The following is a 22,129-nucleotide window of genomic DNA, read 5'->3' as shown; positions in this document are numbered from 1 at the left end:
TACTAAACCTCATTAAATTATATATTTAGTATATCTAGCCATCCCTGCCTTTCTATCTGCCTAGCCCGTCTCTCTTTCTCTGTTTGTCACACTGTCTGTCAAGCCATTCCCCTCCCTCCATCTGCTCCTTCCATCGCACAGAAATCTCAGTCTCATTTTTTCCTGCAAACCGCGGTGGAAACTGTGGAGTATCTTTCGTCCGCATCGGTGCCGTTGGCAGACTAGAGCCTGACTACTCACACTCAGTGCTTTATCACCGTCTCATTATCCCGGTATATGCCAGATATTCAGATACTCTGATCCACAGCATTAAGTACAGTCCCCTTGCCCTTCTGTGCTTTGTGTTGCAGCAGTGGGAAATCCCTCTTATCGTGTTCATTTTCCTGTTTAAGCCGCTTTCGTATTTATTTTATCTCAACCTCATCATCAGTATTTGCATTTCTAACGTGGAGCAGTAGTCAGATGGAAATCATGGCATGAACATGCTGAACTAGCCTGTTGTATGCACTCGTTGCATTTTAAATCAAGGAAATGACTTCTGTCTCGATCTGTGTCGCTTGCATTATTTTTAGCTTTGTGTATCAAATTTGTATCACATTTTTTTCCAGTCTGGTGTTAGTGACTTAATTTCAAGTTTAAGTTAATTAGTTACTTAAGTTTAATTGATCATTCCCTGGCCAAATTTTAATAGATATAGCTAATGTTAAACTTTTCTCTGTTGGTTGCTTTGTGGTTGGAGTTTAAATGTATTTGGTTTCAATGTATTTGGGTATTATCTCAAATTCTTGTCCACTCTGTTTAGTTTTCATGCTAAGAATACTATCAGTTTTACTCAAAGAAAATTTTGTTGAGGTGGAGGTTGTTGATATACATGTACTTTTTACCTGTGTGCTAACTCAGAAGAAGTGAGTTGTTTGGCTCCCTCTCTTGGTCAGTCAACCAGGTACCCACCAGTTCTGTAACCAGGCAACCAGGCATACATTGGTCCCTAACTTTTTTTCTGGTCCCCTGTGAGGCTAACCATTCAACCCTTCCAAACTACCGTGGTAGTGACAGATCTCATGTTTCAAGTGCTACTTCATTACAGTGAGGGCAGTAGATGGTTTCCCAAATAAAACTTGACTGGTTGTTTGATTCCAGCCTTGGCGGCATCCACAAAGCTGTTGCCTCAGAGTGAGGCATGGGTCAAGGAGGCTTAAAGATCAAGGAGTACTTGTGTTGTGATGGTGTGTTGGTACTAAAATGAATGCCACGAAGTACAGGCCTGTAGATAGGTTCGAACTTGGAAAGTAGATGACTATTCTTTAGGTCATAAATATGGAAGAAGGATGGTAGGTGGAATGATTTGTGATCATTAGTTAAATAAAATGCCATTTGTCAAAGGTTAACATGGTGGAGGTTTTAATAAGAAAAAATGATGATACAGTCATGCTGAGAATAAGTGGCAGTGTCATAATTGCAATAATTTGAGGAAGTAAAATTTTAAGAAATTAAAATACCGCTACATGTACTTGAGGTTACTTTGTAACAGCTTCTTTAATGGACCATTTTAACTCTAAGATCTCAGTGTTTGTTTAAGAAGGAATTGGCCTAGTTTTTGGCTCCAAATGATTTGCGAACCCCAGAGGAGAACAAAAGTGGAAGTGCTTATACCATCAGTAGAAAGATTTTTTTTCCTCCAGTTTTGTGGTATAGTGAAAGAATTCAGGACTAGCGGTGGATTCCACGGAGAGTTGGTGAGTGATACCAAGGAAATAGATCTGGCGGGGTCACATCTTTATGACCTGAGGTCACGGTCTCAACTCTAAATCACTGGTATAAAAATATGAACTGTGTCATGTTTCAGTGACTGGTATAGAAACATTAGAACCGGCAGCTGTGGCAGAAAATGGAATTGAATTTGAAAAGTGGGCAAGAATGAATTCTGTAATTCAGAGTGAAGACATCAAAAGAATTTCACCGGTGCTCAGGGGTTGCTGTGGTTAGGGTTCTTGTAGTGAGGTGATTAATCAGAGGGTGTGTGTGTGTAGGCAGGAGTCAGCTCAGAGGAAACTTTGGAACAGTTTGGAAAGTGGAATGATTTGATACATGTATGTCTGGATTTTTGTTTTTTGTTTTTGAATAATTCTCAAGTGTTTATCAAATGTTCTGTTAAATAATCCTGTTTATTGTTCAGAAATATGTTGTCAATCTATGGGGATATCCCGAAGTGTGGAATTGGCATTTACTGTAGATTGCTCTTTTCTTTATCAGTATACTTTTGATTGCCTAGTTTCTGTTTTATTATAAGAAGCAGAACCTTTTTTCAGTTCAGGTCAGTTCAGAAAAGATGAAATTGTTATCCCTCCCCCCCAAAAAGAGGGAAACCTGTACAACAAAAAAGGACTGGTAACTTGAGAATGATGTTTCCAAACAGTCATAAAGTGTGTTATTTTACTCTTGGATGAACTGATTTTTGTGTTTGACTTGCCTGAGCAGAGAAAAATGAAATGGCCCAAAAATATCAACTGGAAAAGAGATACTGTTAAAATAAATGTAAATCACACTGATTGACAAGGGGACTGGATATATTGACAGCTGTCTTCCCCTGTGAATCTTCACACTACAAGAAAATAGCAGCAATTTGCCCTTTTATTACTTTAATCACATCAATATCACTGGCTGTGTAAGCCTCTACTGCCCTTGCCCAAACACATTTTGTGTTGGATTGTTCCTATAACAACAAACACTAGCCACTCCCTCTCTTGAGGTTTTCCTCTCCCTCTCGGAAAGCCTGATTATATCACAACTGGGGCGCAGCCAAGCAAAGGGAGACAGGGGAACTGTCTTGGGTGTCCTCCTTGGTTCCCCAAAGAGAAAAGTGCCCACTCCCCCCCCCACACATCGTAATGATGATTTGGTGCAAAGCTTCTTAAGACAAGTGGAGATCTTGAGTGGAATGTCTCCAGGGAAGCTGATTTCAAACAGTGCAGGTGACCCTGTCTGCCCTGGGTGGGTTGAGCTTTGCTGTGGTTGGCTGAGGCTTACACAGGCTACCAGGTAGAGACAGTGGTTGTTCACCCCGCTGAGTAAATGATGGTGCATGTACAGCGTTAGCCCCAGCGCCTGCACCCCAGCAGTTGGAACCCCTTGTTTGTACGTTTTATAGTCAATGGGTGCGTACAAGAGCCGATCCAGCCTCTGATCTGTCTTTTGAGATGACGACCCCAGAGTTCACCCAGGCGCAGAAAAAGTATAATGAACTTGGCGTTGGCACCTTCCGCCCGACTTGATTGACACAAATGGGGATGTGTGGCCTGCCTGAGCTGTATAAACCAATAGCGGGCCGTATTTATTCAGTCCAGAAGTATGTACAAATAGACAGTGTGTACATACCCTCCATCAGCCCCCAATTCACACAGTAATGTTATTCTTACCCATCCACAGCACAATCACCATACACAGCACTGTTGATTTAAGCTAAAAGCTTCGGTAAATAGGCCACTTTCCTCCTCCTTTCTTTCCATTCTCTTCCTTTCTCTCTCGTCTCCCCCCTCCCCCACTCCTCTTATTCCATTGGAAACCTGCTCTCATCTAACCAGAGATCGCTTCTCTCGCTCACAAGCTCCGGGTTCTCAAGTCTGGTCCATTAGATCCCCCCTCTCTCTCCTCCGTCCATCCCGAAGAGGGGTGTTCGACGGTGCCTGCCAATGATGGTGACGGTGGTGGGTTTGTATAGAGCCTGTCGACCCCAGTAGAAAAGACTCAGGGTGAATCAGCCTATGCCAACATTACCCTAATTGTGTGGCCAACTTGTAGTATCACTTTCCCACTCAGTCCTTTTGACTTTAGAGTGCTGCTCTCATTTTGTTAAGTACTATCAATATTTGTATTGCAAGCCCTGTGTTTGCACGTCACGCCAATAACGGGCATAGAAAAAAGGCTCAAGTGTGGCTGTCCCCATTCAAGCTATTGTGATGGGCAATCAGACCGTAGCTGGCCATGCTTTCAATGTCAGATCATCTGACACTATGGTATAGCACCCCGGTGCAAGTCACTCACATTAAGTTGCACTGTCACACACAAGCGGAGACACAGAGAGCCCATCGACGACCAAGCGACCAACCGATGGAAACAAACAGCATGGTACAGCTAAAGCCATGCAGTTGCCTCCCAAAACTAGACCAGTTCAGCCAACAACACTCGTATAGCCATCATAGTGCATGTAGATCACGGAAACGGCATGTCTGAAGTAGTGAACAAATATGCTGTCTATGCCGATGTTGGTGATTTACCCACGGACCCTTCTCACTACTTTGAAAAGGTTCGGACTCAGAATTTACCAAGCAAGATGTCAATCATGGCAAACACTCACCATGCCCGTTGGCAACATAAAAGAAACAGCACTGAAGTTCTTTTCCCCCTCAGCATAAAGGAGGACCTGTTTTTTTGTAAGTTGAGTAACCCTGCAAATTGAACACGAACCATTCTTACAATGAAAGAGGTTGGAAAAAATAAAAGGGAGCAAAAATGCAAAGAGCTGGCGAAATGAAAAGAAAAAAGAATTGAAGCTTTTGAAGCATGAAAAGCATTGGATTGAGTGTCAGTCATCCTACAATTAACAGGAAAGTGTAATAGATTTATTGACCCAATTTAGAATTTCAAGACAGATGGAGAGAGAGGGAAATAGAGGGCATTCAACTCCTATGACTCGAAAATTAAACTTCAAAACTGACTGATCTAGAACCATTACATTTAAATTAAAATTAAAGATGGTTGAATACATGCAGTTTTGTTGGGAAAAGGAGGGACTGTCTTTATGCACAGGTTATCAAGTAGTGCTAAGAACTTTATTTGAACAAAGACATTGATAGATGTTCATTTGAGGTGCCTTTAGTGCTCAGCAGTATTGTTATTTTTGAATTAAAAACTTAAGCTTAACAGCTGTTGATAGTTTTGTCACATGAAATTTTTTTTTCATAAATTTATATCCCTTCAATTTTTGGACTCCAACCATTGATAATCAGTTTTGTTTTTCTCTTTTGCTTATTTTTCTGATTTCATACCATTCACTCCAGGTAAAAAAAATTAAGGTGCTAAAAGTGCCAGGTATAGCAAGAAATGATACTGGCAATAATACATGCTTTAAGTATTTAGAGAAAACATTGAGATGATAAAAACAAGGTTTATAGTAAACTGTAAGATTTGAATAAACTCTTCTTTGGGAAGATTCACATAAAATGCCAGAGATAGGGGCAAAGACATTTTCTCATTTTGGTTTCTGAGCTAGGTTTCCCCAGTAACTTGCACACCAGAGATAGGCTAGTCATGGTGAGTCCTCTGTGTTTTAGAGGTCAAGTGATCATGTTGGGGCTTTTGTGCGGCTTGTTTGTATATGTGTTTTAGGCTGTGCTCTTTGGAGAGACCAGCTATAGACCATGCCATCCCCGTGGAGATTAGTTGAGTAGTCGGTGGGCCTACAGCGGGGACCAGGGATTGTGGCTTATACAGGCAGAGGTTAAGTGGTTCCTCTAATGATGTGCTTTTTAAATCATGGAATTGACACTTTGCACTTTCCTCTCCCTCTGAAAGAGATTGACTTTTGAGGTTGTTAGGGATTAGGTTACTTGTTACAACTTATTTTTTGCCTGTTTAGTTTCTTGTTTCATTTGTGTGTTCCTTGCACATTCAATATCATGACTTCTCTGTATACATGAACATGGACAGATCAAGATGATTCACTTTTTCATCAGCATCCTAAAAAGGAGGAATGCGGGAACAATCATTGACTGGATTTCTTGGAGTTGGGGATTGTCTTTTGAGCCAGTTAGAACCTGCAGCCCCTGCTCTCTATTAGACCGTCATTTCAAGAACAGCAGTGCTAGACCTCAGCTAGCATTGCAAAGATAGGATTATGGTTGTGTCCCGTTACAAGGCAGTAGTGTTTTTTGTCGGTCTTGGAGAACCAGCTTGAAAATACGCCAGTAATGGTGTTTTTCTTCGCCTTTATTCTGCTCTGCATTTGCAAACTCTTGAGAGCATATACTCAGCGTAATCCCTCCGAGTGCAGCAAATTTTGCTTTTAAATTTCCCAGTTAATCATTAGTTGGCCATTTCAGTGGGGACGGAGGTCCATGGTTTTCAGACCATAGGGGAAAGCTTCACTTCAAGTTAGGGGCTTCAAACTAAGTTATGCTCTGGATATATGACCAGAAGCCAAATTACCTGGCTGCTTTAGCGAGTACTTCTTGGCACCTAGGACTTCTAAATGGAATTAACAGTTTGCTCGGAGCAGTCAATTCAGTGCCAAAAGAGTGCTGTAGGCGTTATTTCCCCAGTTTGCCTTCCCTTACATCCAAAATGGCCGGCTTCGTGCTGCTTGCCACTAAAAGCTGATGGATTCGGTCAGTGCCGACCTGGGAGCAGCAATTACCGGGATACCCACAATGCCCTATTGATCAGAGAACCCTAGGAGTATTGCATTGTGGGAGTTTATATTGGCATCAAAGATGCTGCTTTGGTTGCCTCTGATTTGCGGTATTATAATTGATATTGTGGCAATTTTGTGCACAAGTAAGCGAAGCTCAGCGGAGCAGAGGTGATAACGAAGTGTTGGGTTGTGTTTCATCATCAGGAGTGAATCAAACATCAGCCCAAAGAAGGTTGTCCTAATTCTTCCCTTCTTTTGGGCAAGTTTGTAGCGTCTTCACATGACACGTCAAAGAACTTTGCTATTATTGGTTGTGTGGCCCAGCGCCGTGGCACATTGAGCTCCGCCGTACTCCCCTGACAAATCAAACTGATGGACCCTGCACTACAGTGTCATTGGCCGAGCAAGCGGGGAATCTTTCCGCCAGAGTTAATGAATGCGTCAAAGTGAAACGAACTCCTGAAGGAGATTGGCTGTGTCATGTCAGTATGGGCATGTTGATGGTGCACGCTGATCCTCGCACCATGCCTGCTTCGCCCGTCACACGTCCCAAACGCTAAGCCCCGGGACTGCACTATGCAAATCATCCACTGAATCTAGACTTTAATTTAGCAAATGTAAAATGTTTAATTCATGAAGGAGGGTTTAATTCCCTTTTAAATTCATTAGGAGTGCTTGATTGAGTGACCGGAATGTGTAAATTGAATGCAGTACAGGTATTAAGGACTCGTTTTAATCTACATGAGTGAGACATGTGCAAATACATCTTTTATAGGTTATTTGATAAATGTCATCCAGGGACATACTGTGTCTCCTTGTATTATATCGTTCCCTTAATGTTGTCTTACGTTTACTCAAGGAGACCATTTTTTCTTTTCCTACAGTAGTCTTGTTCTTTGTGTCGTAATGCATGCTGGAGTGATTTCAGTAAAAAGTGAGCCAATATTTATTGCTTATGAAAATAGATGATGGTCCAATATTGATGCTGACTAAATCCATTTCGACGGGGCGATTCGATTTCAGTCTTTGGAGGGCACTGACTCTGTAAATGTCTCGGTAGAATTATGTGGTCTTTGGCATCTATCATTGTGATACCTTCATACCGGTGGAAGGGGGGGTCAAAGAACTAAAGAAGTCAGGCTGTCGTCGGCCGATCAGTCTCCTTCATCAAATCTACTGCCAATCCCCTCCCTAATCCCAGGATAAGCCACCAGCAGGTTTGGTCCCAAAGAGGCTGGGGGAAACGGCAGTAAGATTAGCTGGACTCTAGCTGCTTGCTGATTGTTGAGAATTATTCAGCAGTGGTTGGTGAAGGGAGCCCTCTAGGGTCTTGGGCTTGTCAGGCCTGATGCTTATCTGAATCCAGCTGGGACTTCAACTTTAGGGGCTGAAGAATGACCAACAATTATTGGGATTAATCATACAAGCAAATTAAAAGGAACCCATCCTATTCTACATTAATTACTGAAATGATTTTACTTTTTCCTTTTTTGAGATATCTGTTTATGTTATTTTTTCTAATCATTACTACCTTTTACATATTTTCAAGTTGTTGGACATAGTGTTGTCATTAATCCTACAAGTAAGGTCTTCCTCTCTGGGGAATGCCTTCTTCCCTTCATGGCTCCCTTCTAAAGCATTTTACTGCTCCTTGAGTACCTCTTGGTCTTGCCAGCCATGCCCCGTTGCTCCCCATGAAATCAGCATTGGCCAAGTACTTGATCTGCTGTGGAAATCAAGTGTAATGGTTGTGAAATTAAAAGATTTATCGGATGTAATGGTGGGGAGTCACGTTATTGATGGACTGCATGCTGATGATTGTCCGGGCTGATTCTTGAGGAAGCTAGATGGTTGATGATGAAAAAAACTAGTCATTTGGTTAGTCTCAAGGGGTTGTTCCGATCTTTGCTGGGAGTGTGTGCTTGATGGATACTGTGTGTTGCTAGTCTAGGCTATTGTCATTAGGCCTACTTGCTGCATTAGTGAGATGGTCCGTCAAGTGCTAGACTAGAGTAGTTGATACCATTTCTGATTAGGCAGAGAGAGAAGGGTAATGTAAACTGACTTGAAAGCTGCTCTTGACAAGCATCTTCTGAAATAATAACAAAGTAATTGACACCAAAGAAATCAGAATGACATTACCTGTGGAGTTGAATAACTTACAGGCATTTTCTTTACCCATGATCATCTGCTGTAAGAAGAGATTTCTGAATTAAATTTATTGAAATTAACAACAAAATAGTGTGGGAAAATGCTGTTTTTTGAGGTAGAACATAAGTTGACTAGTTTGCACATGCATTGTAGTGAAATCTGCTCATGCTTTGAATATTTTTTTGTTTGCTTCTGTGGAACCAGATAAGTGCAGACCATCATCTGCTATTTGAAAGTGATGCTGAGATTGCAAGTCTAGTCATCTACACTGTATTCCTCCTGCACATTAATTTTGACATCTCAATAGCCTGTCAGGTTTTATGTTTCATTCTGAAACTTTTCACTTTGTGACTACCAGGGCTGCATTCTTGGCTGTCCCGCTTGTTAAACCGCTAAAAATTCTTCCCCATAATCCGTGGATATTAATGGTCGCCCGTTGAAAGCCACAATTTGCCGTTAATTTCTCGTGGCCACGGCAATTGAAAGGCTTTCATACACCGCGCAAAGTGGTCAAATTTCTGCTCAAGTTTCAGGCGCAGAGAGTCGGGGATGAGATGCGAAGGTCCTCTAGGGACCGACAGGGGACTTTTATCAGATTTGAGACTGGGGTACTGACCCAGGTAAAATATCAATTTGTCGGTGGCACTCGTCAAAGTTTGATTAGTAAGGACCAGAACCCGATATTGGGTTGTCATGTGACACGTTGACAGGAAGTGGCATGGTTTTTGCTCACGAGCACCCCTCCCTTTTCTCGAAATCAAGGAAAGAAGGTGTTGCCATACCTTCTCAGCCAACTCTCCGATTCTCTCTCTTGAAGAGGCTTCAAGTCAGTTTTTGTTTAGATTTGTTAAAAGCATTCGGTAACACAAGCTCATATTCATTTCATATATGCACTTTACCATTCACTCTGTCTTTTGTCCAGGTTTGCCCCTTTGAAAGAAAATTTGAATAATGAGGACAATGGTACTCACCGGAGGTTGCAAGAATTCATTGTACTTTTTCTGATAACGTCAATAAATTTGTAATGCAAAATTGAGCTATTAGCCGTATTGAATTACCCATGCGTTACATATGATCTGCCAATAGTTTAAAATTACTTCATGTATGCCTCTGGTCACCAGTTCAGCCATGGTAGCGTTTGCATTAAACTGGCCATTAATTTTTCATGAAAATATCCTGTTGAATTCACCAGCCAGTTAGAATCTGAATGGAGTTCCTTCAAGGTGTTTCAGCTTGTGTTTTATTTTTGTTTCCAGTTTTAACATACAATAGCTACTTGTCACATTTCCTTTGTTCTTCCACCTGGCATTCAGCCTCAGAGATGATTCTTGTTGACTGCATAATGTCTCACATTTTAATGTAAGATTAACAGTAACTCATTTTAAAATAGCTGGATTGATCATATATATCACCAGAGAGTGGCAGGCGGAATTTATTCCACAGCAATAGATCATCGGCAGGCCTGGAATGGCCCCATCTGTTGTGTCTTCACATCACAAATTTGCAGCAGGTCGGAAATATTTTGATTTTTAAGAAGAGAGCCGTGTCATTTTTTAAAAGAGGATCTTGGGAGTGTAACGGTGACTGGAAGCATGGTAGAATTATCAGCAGACAGGGCCGGATGGTAAAGGCCAGTTAGTAGCAGATTCTACACTGCTCGGGTGTCTTTCCCATATATAAATAGCCGGCTAGATCGATTGCTTTGCCGTTGAAATTGTTACTGAATAATTGACGAAGCAGGGGTAATTGTGCTGCGTGGCCTGGCTGGCTATGGATAGGTCTTTGGCACGAACTGTCACTGATTATTTGCGGAGTAATATTTCAGGGCATGGAGGCTTTATATTACCAAGTTAGCCATCCGTGACAAAGTCACACCGCTGGAGACTCCACATTTGCCCAATGGGAGCCATCTGCCCTCACATTTCTTGCACAATACTGGGCACACTTAACAACAGTTGGATGTATGCCGGCAAGGCAAGATGGAGCCAGTGTGTAACATCGGGTGCCTTGAATTTTTTGTTTTAAATTCTAATCAACCAATTCCAAGCAAAACATTCCACATTTACCCATGACACAAGACGCTAATGGATTTCAAAGCAACATACATCAAGTACTCCTGGCATGACCTGAATTGACTTCCTTCACTGTACGTGTACTTTGTCCTTTTCATTTTTTCCTGTCCTGTCTCTCCCTCTTTCTCCTCTTTCCCTCCCCCTCTCTGGACTGTCATCAGGCGCAAGACTTCATCCCTCTTCCTATTTACATGGTAATGATCCTCTCAGGTGTTTCCATCAGAAAATCTGTTTATTTTTAATTTTACCAAGCTTTGTTACCAGGGCAAGATGGTATTGGATGTCTTGTTCTAGCCTTGTGTGGCCAGCCATGCATGCATTGATGCGCCTAGGTCAGCCGCTGCTCCCACTCTAAAGTTCGCTGCTGATGATGGAGATGTTTTTATAGTCACGGATACTTCAGCTAATTTTGGAAACCAAACGAAAAAATAGCGTCCCAGTTTGGTTCAAGAGAATTTAAGAATCTATGCATACTATGAATTAATGCAAGTTGAAGTTCACGTGAAAAGTAATTGTGTTTTTATATTTGAGGTGAAAGAATGAAGGTCAAATCATACAAATTTTACCAGTAACAATGGGGAAAGAATTTGATAATACTTAATACGGTAAGCTGTAATTCCAGAGTTAAATATGAAGAATAAAACATAACTTCCAAGCATTCAAGAGAATAATTAATCTTTGACAATGTGTATAAATGTTGGAACAAATCAAAAGGTGGCTGCCAATACATATGGTCCTATCTGGCTGCCTAGATATTCCAGACAACACCTAGAGTGCAATCCATCATGAGAATTGACTTGTGACAAGTGTATTTCTCCTCGAAGGAGAGACAACAATTCAATCCAGTATCCCCAGCAGCTGAAATTTGTCCGTCATTGCCAAACCATCTCTAAAGCATTTCCATCTTTGCTTCTTGAGTGAAAGGAAACTCCTGTAGGGTGCTGGACTTGTTTCCTAGCCTGTCATCAATTAGACGGTATTCTTAAAAGTAACATTGTGCTCAATTTATTTAACTATTCCTCTTCCTCTTTAAGAAATTAAAAAACTCTGTTTCCTGGAGTGCAATCTGAAACAGTTTAAGGGATTATTTTTGATTGTAGCTAAATCAGTAACAATAGAGGACTTAGTTATTTGCACTTTTTTTACATTTTATGGAATAAGCTCTTAGTATTGTCTGAATTTGCAATTTCATGCCAACTGAAATTTTTGCAAAGAACGATGATCCAAATACAAATTTATCTGCAAACGATGATCCAAATGCAAATTTATCTGCAATTGAAATTTATTATTTGTTTCATTCTTCCAGTTGTAAATGGTCCAATGTAAATTCATGTGTGAAATAATAAGGTTACAAAATCTTGAAATTTAGTTCCACTCATCGAATGCCAGGCAAGTTCTCTTATTCTTTATCTCAGCTGATTTTTGTCGTTGCAACTTTCTTTGTCAAGTTCCATGATTAGACTATTAATAGCAAGTTGAAATTCAGGCTAGCCTCACATCATATGATCAGGTTTTTCCACTGTCTCTCTGCCTTTACAAGGAGGGCCTGCCAGCAATGCCAAATCACTGAATATATAAAAGTCACAAACTTCACTGTGTAACCAAAGTGTGGACGGCTTGGCCAGATCCCGCAGACTAGCACTAAAAAAATGAAGAAAATGACAAACCTAACAGGGAAATACCCTCTCTGTATGCAGCGCTGGCCATGGTGGGACTACATGCTGAAATTTTAATCACAGTTGTGCAGTGGTAGATTTGTAAACTGACATAGAATGATGCTTAGACAGTGAAGAGAAGGAAAAACCTGGGGAAATGCCCGTTTATTTTTTAATGGCCAGGCACAATGATATACAGTGGATGTTGGCCTCTTGGCCGTTGCCATGATGATGAAAGAAAAGTGTTTGGTATTAAAATCTAAAACGGAAGTTCATTGTACCCAAGCTACTGGTTTGGGATATGTGTACCTCAGGAAATTTCTGCTTTATAAATTTGATGTTTCCATTTTGGTCTGCTGTAATGGAACTGAATTTTTGAATAGTTTGGGAAAAGTGTTGAACATACCAGTAGTGCATCAATAGGGTAGTCCTTAAAAAGTGAATATGATCAATCTAATTTGAAGTCACATCGTAATGCCACAATTGGTGTTTGGTTATGAACCCCAAATTACTTAATTAATATCTGGCGATGTGAATTTGAAGTTGGCTGGTCTGCAGTTGGGCAGTTTCATTCAAGTATAAAAAAAACTGTTGATGAATAAGAATAATAAACGATGTACTAGAACAAAACTGTTTCACTGAAATATATAAATATATTCATTTGGTTTCTTAATTTTCAAAACTGTTTGCTTTCACACCACTGAACTGCCAACGGTAGAATGAGTGTTGCCTACTAACTTACCCAAGCCTCACATTTCTAGTTTTTGCCGATGCTTCATAAAGTATGCAACGGTGTGGCGTTTGGCCAGGGACTAATTTGCCAGTTAACACCATGGTGAGGGCGATGTCTCCTCAATTGAAGCTACCTTGTCTGGTCAGTGAGATCTGGGTCAGATGTAGCAGGCAACTGTGTGCTATGAATATCATGAATTTAGACTTTCAGAACAGATTTAGGGCTAGCAGCTTGCTTTGTTTCGGCAATAATGAAGTTAGTCTGTCCATTTGATAAATAGTAACTTAGAAAAAAGGTCTTTTATTTTGTTTAGGAAAGCTTTTTTTGGTGTGAAAACTGTCACTGGCGTCCATTCTCATTTAAGAACTATTTTCCATTTTAAAAGCTAATCTAAGATATATTTTGAGAGTACATATTTACATGCATTTCAGCTATTATCTGTCAGATTTTTATCTGCGTTGAGATTCTCCTTGTTACAAACCATGATAACCTAGCCCAATTTTTATGCTCAAGAAAAAAAATGCATTTGTATTTTATGTTGTAAACTTTCTTGAACGAATTTTCTAGCGGTAATTGCATATTTTTGAGGCGCCGTGGAATTAATGAAAGGAAATACTAATGAGAGGGTTAAAACCGGGCAGTCATTCACCTTGAGTTTCTGTCAGTCAAAAGATTACGCCAGATCATCCCATACAAGAAATTAGGAAGAAGAAACAAAGACAGAAAAGAAAAAAAAAAGCTGGCGACATGCAAACGTCTCCAATTATCTGTTTTGGAGGGGTAGAAAATAGCAAGATAAATTGCTTTTTAGGATGAGTAAAGCAGGTCTTAATGCAGGCAGGAAAATGATGATTTGTTTTCAATTTGGAAGGATTATCTGGCATAGTTGCCCTCAGGGTTGATTTGTATTGGTCATGGGATGCACAGGTGCAGTAGTGGGTAGTCAAATCTCAACACACTCCAGTGAGGTCCATGCAGTGCTCTTTGAGATGCAGAAGTGGTATTCCCTATTCGCTATGCTTTTTTTTTCTTTTTAAATAAAAACCTGAGATGTTTGGTTCAGAGTTCGAAATCATGCATTGTATGTTACAAATGTTGAGTCTGAATTAAATGGCTATGGCTACTAGTTACAAGTCTATGAGAAATGGCTTAAGCCACTAGCTACTGGTTGCCATAGGGGTGCATATATCATCTCTAGCCATAGCCTCATGCATCATTTTTTGATACAGCCAGAGTTTCACCTTAAGGCAAAAGATAGTTAATGTATTTTCCATCTAATACTCCTCCCATACATGTTAAGACTGTTGAAATATTCAATTGCTTAAAGCTGATTACGCCAATAGGATATGTGAAGGTGTGTACATTTTGAAGCTTGTGAAGTAAATCCTGTGGAGGTCACCGTAATTATGGATTCATATTCTGATGTTGTTTTGGGATGTTAGGAACACAAAAAACAATAAAGTAATGAAAATTTATTTCTGGTATCCAGAAAGTTGTTTGAAATAGGGCATTTCTGGGGGCAATGTCCAGATCTTAGGGTCTTACCCAAAGGTGCCTTTCTCTCAACTTAAGAGATTCATACTTAAATAATATCATCAGACAAAGACTGTGTCCACTCCAGAATGGGTGTCAGCTCCAATTAGGCCAATTTGCTTAGTTATAATCCATATACAGCTCCTCTGTATCATCCTGTAGTCTTCCAGTCTTGCTGTATCATCAACAGTCTAAAGTGGAGGGGGAGGGTATAATAAGGTAGAGGAGTGAGGGTGCAGATAGGGTCAATCACCTTCAGGTGGGACTTCTAATATGGGTAGGGAGTCAGGTCATGTGTTCTTTGTGGCCTCAAAATAAGACTTATTTGGAGGTTTCTCTTGGCATAACCTCGCTTGATTGGTTTAGCCAATTTTGTCATCTTCGACTTCAAGAAAAAGTCCATGATGAAAGAGGAATGAATCCTCATCATTGGATGAGAATTTAAATGATTGAAATTGGAGTCAGCAACAGATATCTATTTCCGCTGCTGTGTTTATTTCTCCTAAACAGTTGCGTTTGTTTGTTTTTTTCATAACTTGGTATTTCAAAAAGCTTCCTTTGTTGTCATTCTGTCCCCTCCCCCCTCCCCCTCCTGCAGGTTTTTCTTGAAGTTCTTCCTCAAGTGCAACCAGAACTGCTTGAAGAATGCTGGCAACCCAAGGGACATGCGACGGTTTCAGGTAAGGCCTGGGCTAACGTGCCACCTACAATCGATTCAGCAGACACCATTACAGGACTGTCCTCCCTGTTCTTGAGTCTCATCATCCAATGCCAGTCTTTCTTCTCCTGCTTCCCCCCCCTTCCTATGTCAACACAGAGCTCGATGCTAAGCATGTGGTTGCATGAGTGCTACTCCACAAGCAGGAAAAATAGGAAGTGGGGGATTTGTTTTGAAAAGGGGAGGGCTGAAATCGATGCTGGATTTATAAGTGGCTTCCAATCAATAGCCTATTCCTGGCGGTAGCTACACAAACAAAAGAATGCGGCTTGGAATATATAACCACTGAGGACTTCTCTTTTTGTAAATTTTATTTTCATTTGTTGGGTTGGTCTGGAGTTTTAAGATGTATGTACTTGGACCAAGCCGGATGTCAGGGCAAGAAAAGGAGAGTGTGGTAATGGAAATCGGGCTAAAACAATTCTCAGCCAAAAAAAAAAAGAAAACAGAAAGATAATTGATTAAAAGTGATCCTTGGGTGCTCCCCATCCATCTTGGTTTATTGGCAAAATCAGTGCTGGAATCAAGTGCACAGAGGCTCCTCAAGAGGCTGTTAGATGGCTAACAGTGGTTGTAAGAATTCTCTTTGGTTGGCGAGTCAGTCAAGTACGGTCAGTCATCTTATCAGTGTAGAAGCTATTGATTCCTGTAGAGTGGCCCTTGGACTGCCAATCAGAGGTATTTGCTTGGAGGAACCCTGGTAACTTGTTGTCAGTATCAGGTGGCAAGTCAGGGGAAATAAAACATGAAACCCTCCCGAAGTACACACACATATGTGCAAAAAAAGAGACCACAACCAGCTGAAAAAAAAAGCGTGAGTGCGGGATTAGCCTGACAGCGTACTAGAGTGTGAAGACTGGGTGCAGTATTCCATGGTCAGGATTATCTGTTGTCAAGCAGAGACACAGAGGCCTTCTGGCTATGGCCTAGTACCCTGGTGGGTTACCGTAGCTTGACTCCTATCACAACTAGTTTTGCACCGAGGGAGGTTCATATAGACCCCTCAGACATCTCAGTTGAGAAGAAATACCTATTGTGTTCAGTTTGAATTGGAATTAACCCAACCAGAAATTGAAGGACTTGAATTCCTTTAAACTCTCAGCTCAAGAGAAAAAGGGTGTCTCATGGGTATTCAGGAATATCAACATTCATAAAGAAAGATATTGATTTGTTAAGGTCAAATGGAAAATTGAGTGATAGGAAGGGACTTTGGAATGTTTTATTGAACAAAATTTGTACAAATTCATTTTTGCATGTTTTAAATTTACTCCAGTGCTTAACAAAATGTCTCAAGAGCCTAAAATGTCTGGAAGTTGTATGAGTCTCTTGTCATCAAGTGTCACAGACATCCATTGTCAGTTTAGAATCCTATTTTATATTATTATCCCTTTGAGTCATATCTCATATTTGCTGTCTATCTTTGATATTTCTCATTGCGTAGTATGGAGGAATGTGCTGTGAACTCAACATACTGAAATTAGATCTAGCCTACATGATTAAAGCAGCAGGGATAGATTTTGCATTGATGAACAGTTTTCTGCTAAGCAAATTCATTTTTCATTTTATGGAAACTGTAAGTAGTAAGCAGGACCAACAGCATGCGCACTAACTTGCTTAACAATTTTGATGCTAGATTAAAAATCTCAAATTTGCATCGAGTGTAATGTAGGCTCAAGTCAGAAGTGAAATGTACAGTTAACATAGCTTTAACTTTGCCTCATTGCTTTATCTTGTCCTCATTCATCCTACTGACTGCACCCTTCTACTTCTTGTAGGTTGTCATTTCCACTACACCCAACGTGGATGGTCACGTCTTGGCTGTATCTGATAACATGTTTGTTCATAACAACTCCAAACACGGTCGTCGAGCACGAAGATTGGATCCATCAGAGGGAGGTAAGCAAATTACAACAATGTAGAATGGCTGGATGTGTTCCATTCAATTTGCTTTCCAGGTATATGTGACCTTGATGTGACTGATTGCGACAATGCAAGTCAAAGTCTTGACACAATTGACAGTCTATATGATTTTGTGTAGTTTATAGTGCAAACTTTTAAACAGTGTTCTATCTACTGTCATCTGCATTCACAAAAATGACGACTGAAAAGTTCTAACTTGTATAATATAAGATAATTTTTGAAACACATTTTGAAAAATATCCAGCTATGTTGTTATGGTTTTGATGAAGCAATCTTCAAAAACCATTCTGCAACTTTGGAACTATTTTATTAGACTTGTAGTTATGAAGTCCGAGTATAAAATTGGACTGTTTTCATCCATAAATTTGTTTCATAAGGCAATTTGTAAGGCTTTGAAGGATTTTTTTAGCAAGAAACGTATGATGAGCAACACAACCTGACCTTTAAACATGTGGAGGTGGTACAGTGTATGTAATTTAGGGCAACTTGTGATAAGTGCTCAGGGAGCATTCAGTAATGGACAGAAGCTGTATGAGTGATAACTCCCAGACATCAGTCGTCAATTTATTGCCTCTCTGACCATGTCATGCGTGCCGGACAAGGGTCCTTATACGTCTCTCTGATCACACAATCATCATGCCGCAATTTACAGGAAACCAGTTACGACTCACTTGTTACAACTGGGGCCCTATATGAAAATCACCAGACCGCTTTAAAGACCGATAACCAGTGTTCTCACTTATGCATTCACGCCCTCAAACACAGCCTTTGTGAATGCGTTGCAGATGTAGAAGTCACTGAAATGAAACGCTTTGAGACGGGTCTTAATTAAAGTGGATTGGGAGGATTAGTTGTGATCATAAAAAGAAGGTAAATTTATGGGCCAGAATTTGGACGTCGACACCTGGGCTGTTTGTTCCTATTATTCGGCTGTCAGCGGCTGCAAATTGTTACAAGTAGCAGCAGATGGGGATATTGGTAGATCGAGGAGAAAAGCGTAGAATGAAAACAAACCAAGGATTAGCCTGTCTGTTGAAGGTTTCCTCACTCCCTGTGGTTCACTTTATACTTTCAAACTTATGCAGCAGAAGAAGATCGGTTCTCCTCGAGGGTATTTGTGGCTTAGATTGAAGGGTCGCAAATGTGAACTATCAGCTGAGTTCAGTGGCCTCACATGTTTTGTTTGTCTGACAGTCATTTTTCAAGCTTTACTGCCAATCTAGGTCTTCTCTTACCCATAGACCCTACATCTATCATCATCATCATCTCTAGTGTTTTCTGAAATCAGCTTTAATAGTAAATGGAGTTGGATGCAATCACCTGTGTCTACACTCATAAATCAAATAGTTACCTGAACCATCCTCCTAGCTAGACAGGCTAAGACCAGTGTCCATCTCTGGACCCATTGTGGAGAGGGGCAAGTTACTTCAAATCAGGAAATCCATGGTACAATGAGCAGGAGGGGTAGTCATGATGAGGTGTGTTTTGTCAGAGATTAGCAAATTGTTGGTGTCTATTGTCCTCTTGGGCACTTTATCAAAGTATGTCAAATCGCTGTTCATTCTTATCGGCCTTGGATGAAGAAAAAAAACCCCAGTACCCTAGGTCATTGTGTGTCTTGTCTGTTGAGGATGCTACCTGGAAGGGTTTACTTAAGTGTCTATGATACAAAAAAAAACATAAAAAGGTCACACAACCTAGGGCAAGCTCATCTCGGATTAAAACTAAAAGATAAACTGTTTACACCCCTATCTATGCTGGATTTCATGTTATGTGTTTTGGAGATTACTAGACAAATGTTGATGTGGTTCATTCAAGACAAAGCTTTTATAAACACTCAGCTTCTACATTTGTAGCACCAAGAATTGGATGACGGAACTAAAGAGGTCACCAGCGCAAACTGTAGCAATGAAACCAGCCAGAAATTGGCAACTCCTAATGGTTTTTTGATCGAAAGGAAACATAAAGTGGGACACAAAAACATAGTTTGGTACACTAAGATGAAGTTAACGTGGAATGCATTTGTTTCTTAACTCAATAATGATTCCTTGACAAAGAGATATATCTCTTAATTTTGTGATGATTTGGTCAGGCATCGTCAATTCAGATGTTCATTGTCAGACATCCTTGAGATGCAATATCTGTAATGACTATTGCTTACTTTTATCTCTACCAATGTAAATGCCAGCTTGCATACTCCATACTAGTTGAGATTGGTATTGCAGATTGAGTCTGGATTGAATGGTAACATTGGTCTCAATAACTGATTTGAAGGCAGTGGAATTTACATTTGTTCAGACCAGAAATGAACAGTCTCACGGGTGTGAGTAGAGCCTGTGTGTAGTGGATTGTAAGTTTATGGTTTGATTGAGATGTGGAGACTGTCCTTCAGCCTTCCTGATGAATATTCAACCTTGTGAATCTTGGTTTGAGTGTACAAAACAATCAATTTATCTTTATAGTTATTGTTGAAATAGCTGTTGTTAAGTTGAACTCAAACAAAATTAAACCTTAAAAAGGTAACGTCCTGATTTTGTGTATCCTTTGGAGGGTTTCTTATTTTTTGTTGTGTTGGAATGTAAGAAAGTAATTTTTGATGGGAGAGAGGATTGCTTTCTTGATTTTTTATGGGATTGAAGTACCTTGGAAACAACAAAGAGAAAGACTATTTGAATCTATCATTGATGGAAGTGCTTTTTTTTCTTCATCCATAGCTACGCCTTGCATCAAAGCTATCAGTCCCAGTGAAGGATGGACAACTGGGGGATCCACTGTCATCATTGTGGGCGAAAACTTCTTTGATGGTCTTCAAGTTGTCTTTGGTACGATGATTGTATGGAGTGAGGTGAGTTGGTTTAACATGGTGCACTTGATGTCAAAAGTTATTACAAATTCTCCCTACCCCCAGAGAACACACAAACTTGAGTGAGTCTCTTTGTTGAAGTTCTTTTGGCTGTAAAATTTGTCAGAAAAGTTTGCATAAAATTGCCACTAGAATTTGGTCTTGTTTTGTCCCGTGCTTTGTGCGTATTTGCCTTTTTGATATAGTAATATTTAGTAGACTTCCCTCTGGAATCAGTTTGGTTCTTGATATTTTGTGGTGTGATGTCAAGTTGTTCAGGTTATTATCTTCCATCGAGCAGGTCCTAACTTTTTTGTCAAGTTGTGTGAAATCTCCCATTTCCCTTGAAGGCATGTCACCTGAGAGTAATCTTTCATTTGTTCTTTTCTGCTGTGGAGATATTTTGTACTAGATATTCCCTGAATGAAGACCAAGAGGGTCTTTTCTACACTGCAGTGAAAACAACAGGGTGAAAAAAAAACAGTTCTTACTGTGTGAAAACTTTGCAATATAAAGACAGCGTGGTCATCAGCCAAGTTGAATGCAACAACATGGACAATGACTGTTCAGATTGGTTTTTCAAATCCCCATCTTCATTGGAAAAAACTGACAGATTTGTTCCTTTTCCCTGCACACAAGCAATTTAATTACATTTGTACTATTGTCTATCGTCAGTGGGGTTCGGGATTACAAAGGTTGATGTCCGTTCTAAAATCAGAGGCCTCATTCAGGGATGTTTTTGCCTCAGGCTCGTGCTCTTACATGCCAGGACTTAATTGAAAGAAGAGTTTTGAGAGATTTCTCTAAGGATGACATGTTGTCTTCTTTTCCGATAGCTTTTGAAGAAAAAAAAAGACTGACGGACAGGTTTTGAAGCTCATCATTGGTTATTTTTGGAAGACTTCTGTGGCCAAATAGTTAATCATCTCGATACTTTAAAAAGATAAAGTGGGATTATCAAAAGACTTGTCGTTGTTGCTTTGTTGAAAGAGAAGATGAAAAAAATTGGTCTGAATGATTGTACGCTTCAAAATAGTTGAAGATTAGTGCATCTTAAGAATGCCACAGAGTCCTAAATTCATCTGACTTGTTGGTTTAATCAGCTGCAGAAGAGGGACAATTGGGAATTAGTTCTTCCAGGATTTGCAAAGTCTGTAATGAGATGGAAGAGTTGTGGAAAAAAGAGTATCTTGGGCTCAGCTTTGGCTTTCTAAGTGCAATGCAGATCTCTCTATGGACTCAACACTTTAGTGTTAAGGAAGGAACGTAGAGATTGGAATGGTATCCAATGAGACTGAACATCTGGCTTACGAGACCAATGCTAGTCATCAAAGGAGGGTGTTTCAGTGACTCATTATGATTGCCTCTTACCTGGTAGCTTACCTTGAATAACTTGTAGTAGAAATGGTCAAATCCTTCAACCTGTCCCACAATTCCTTTTTCTTGCAGTTGATCACAGCACACGCCATCAGGGTCCAAACACCACCTAGACACATCCCTGGGGTGGTAGAGGTTACTCTATCCTACAAGTCCAAGCAGTTCTGCAAGGGTGCACCGGGACGTTTCGTTTATGTTTCGCTCACAGAACCAACCATAGATTACGGTTTCCAGAGGCTCAGCAAACTGGTACCCAGACACCCTGGAGATGGTGATAGGCTTCCTAAGGTGAGCAAACTGACCAAACCTATGGTTAATCAGCCAGTGAAACCAACCATCAAATTCATGAAAGTTTCCTACATGGCGGGGAGCACTGTGGTATGGCTTAGAAAGCCAAATTCAATCATAGAATTATCCAACTTATTGACAGATAAAAGTACTTTCCTTAGTATGAAATGAGCCATTTGAATGAACCATTGCAATTAATTTAATATCTTTCAGAATTTGGTTTGTTTTAAATTCTGAAATGTGTCTGAGAAAGATGTCGATAACAATAAGATAAGCACAGCACATTAGTTTATATAACTGACAACTCGGTTGTGCTAAAGGAAGCATCCTGTGTGCGCGCAGTGTAAAGTGGTTAAGTTGATGCCTGGTGTGGTGTCTTGAATGTATCATCCCAAACCCATCTTCTTATTGCCCTCTAATCTGTCTCTCTC

At 40.3% G+C, this 22,129-nt stretch overlaps 1 protein-coding gene across 7 annotated transcripts in view; it reads left to right on the top strand.

The window, feature by feature from the left end:
* LOC110973883 (transcription factor COE3-like) overlaps window positions 1–22,129 on the top strand; it is a 95,730-nt gene that overhangs the window by 63,164 nt on the left and 10,437 nt on the right. For all 7 annotated transcript variants that reach the window (XM_022225083.2, XM_022225086.2, XM_087145252.1 and 4 more), the window contains 4 exons: window positions 15,152–15,233; window positions 17,047–17,167; window positions 19,906–20,036; window positions 21,483–21,698. In XM_022225083.2, the coding sequence (XP_022080775.1) occupies window positions 15,152–15,233; window positions 17,047–17,167; window positions 19,906–20,036; window positions 21,483–21,698 (550 nt within the window). The remainder of the gene's footprint in view (window positions 1–15,151; window positions 15,234–17,046; window positions 17,168–19,905; window positions 20,037–21,482; window positions 21,699–22,129) is intronic.

This window comes from Acanthaster planci, linkage group LG13 (assembly GCF_054643075.1).
Source record: "Acanthaster planci isolate LZ-2023a linkage group LG13, COTS_SCS, whole genome shotgun sequence".
Lineage (NCBI taxonomy): Eukaryota > Metazoa > Echinodermata > Asteroidea > Valvatida > Acanthasteridae > Acanthaster > Acanthaster planci.
This window is presented reverse-complemented; position numbering and strand designations above follow the sequence as displayed.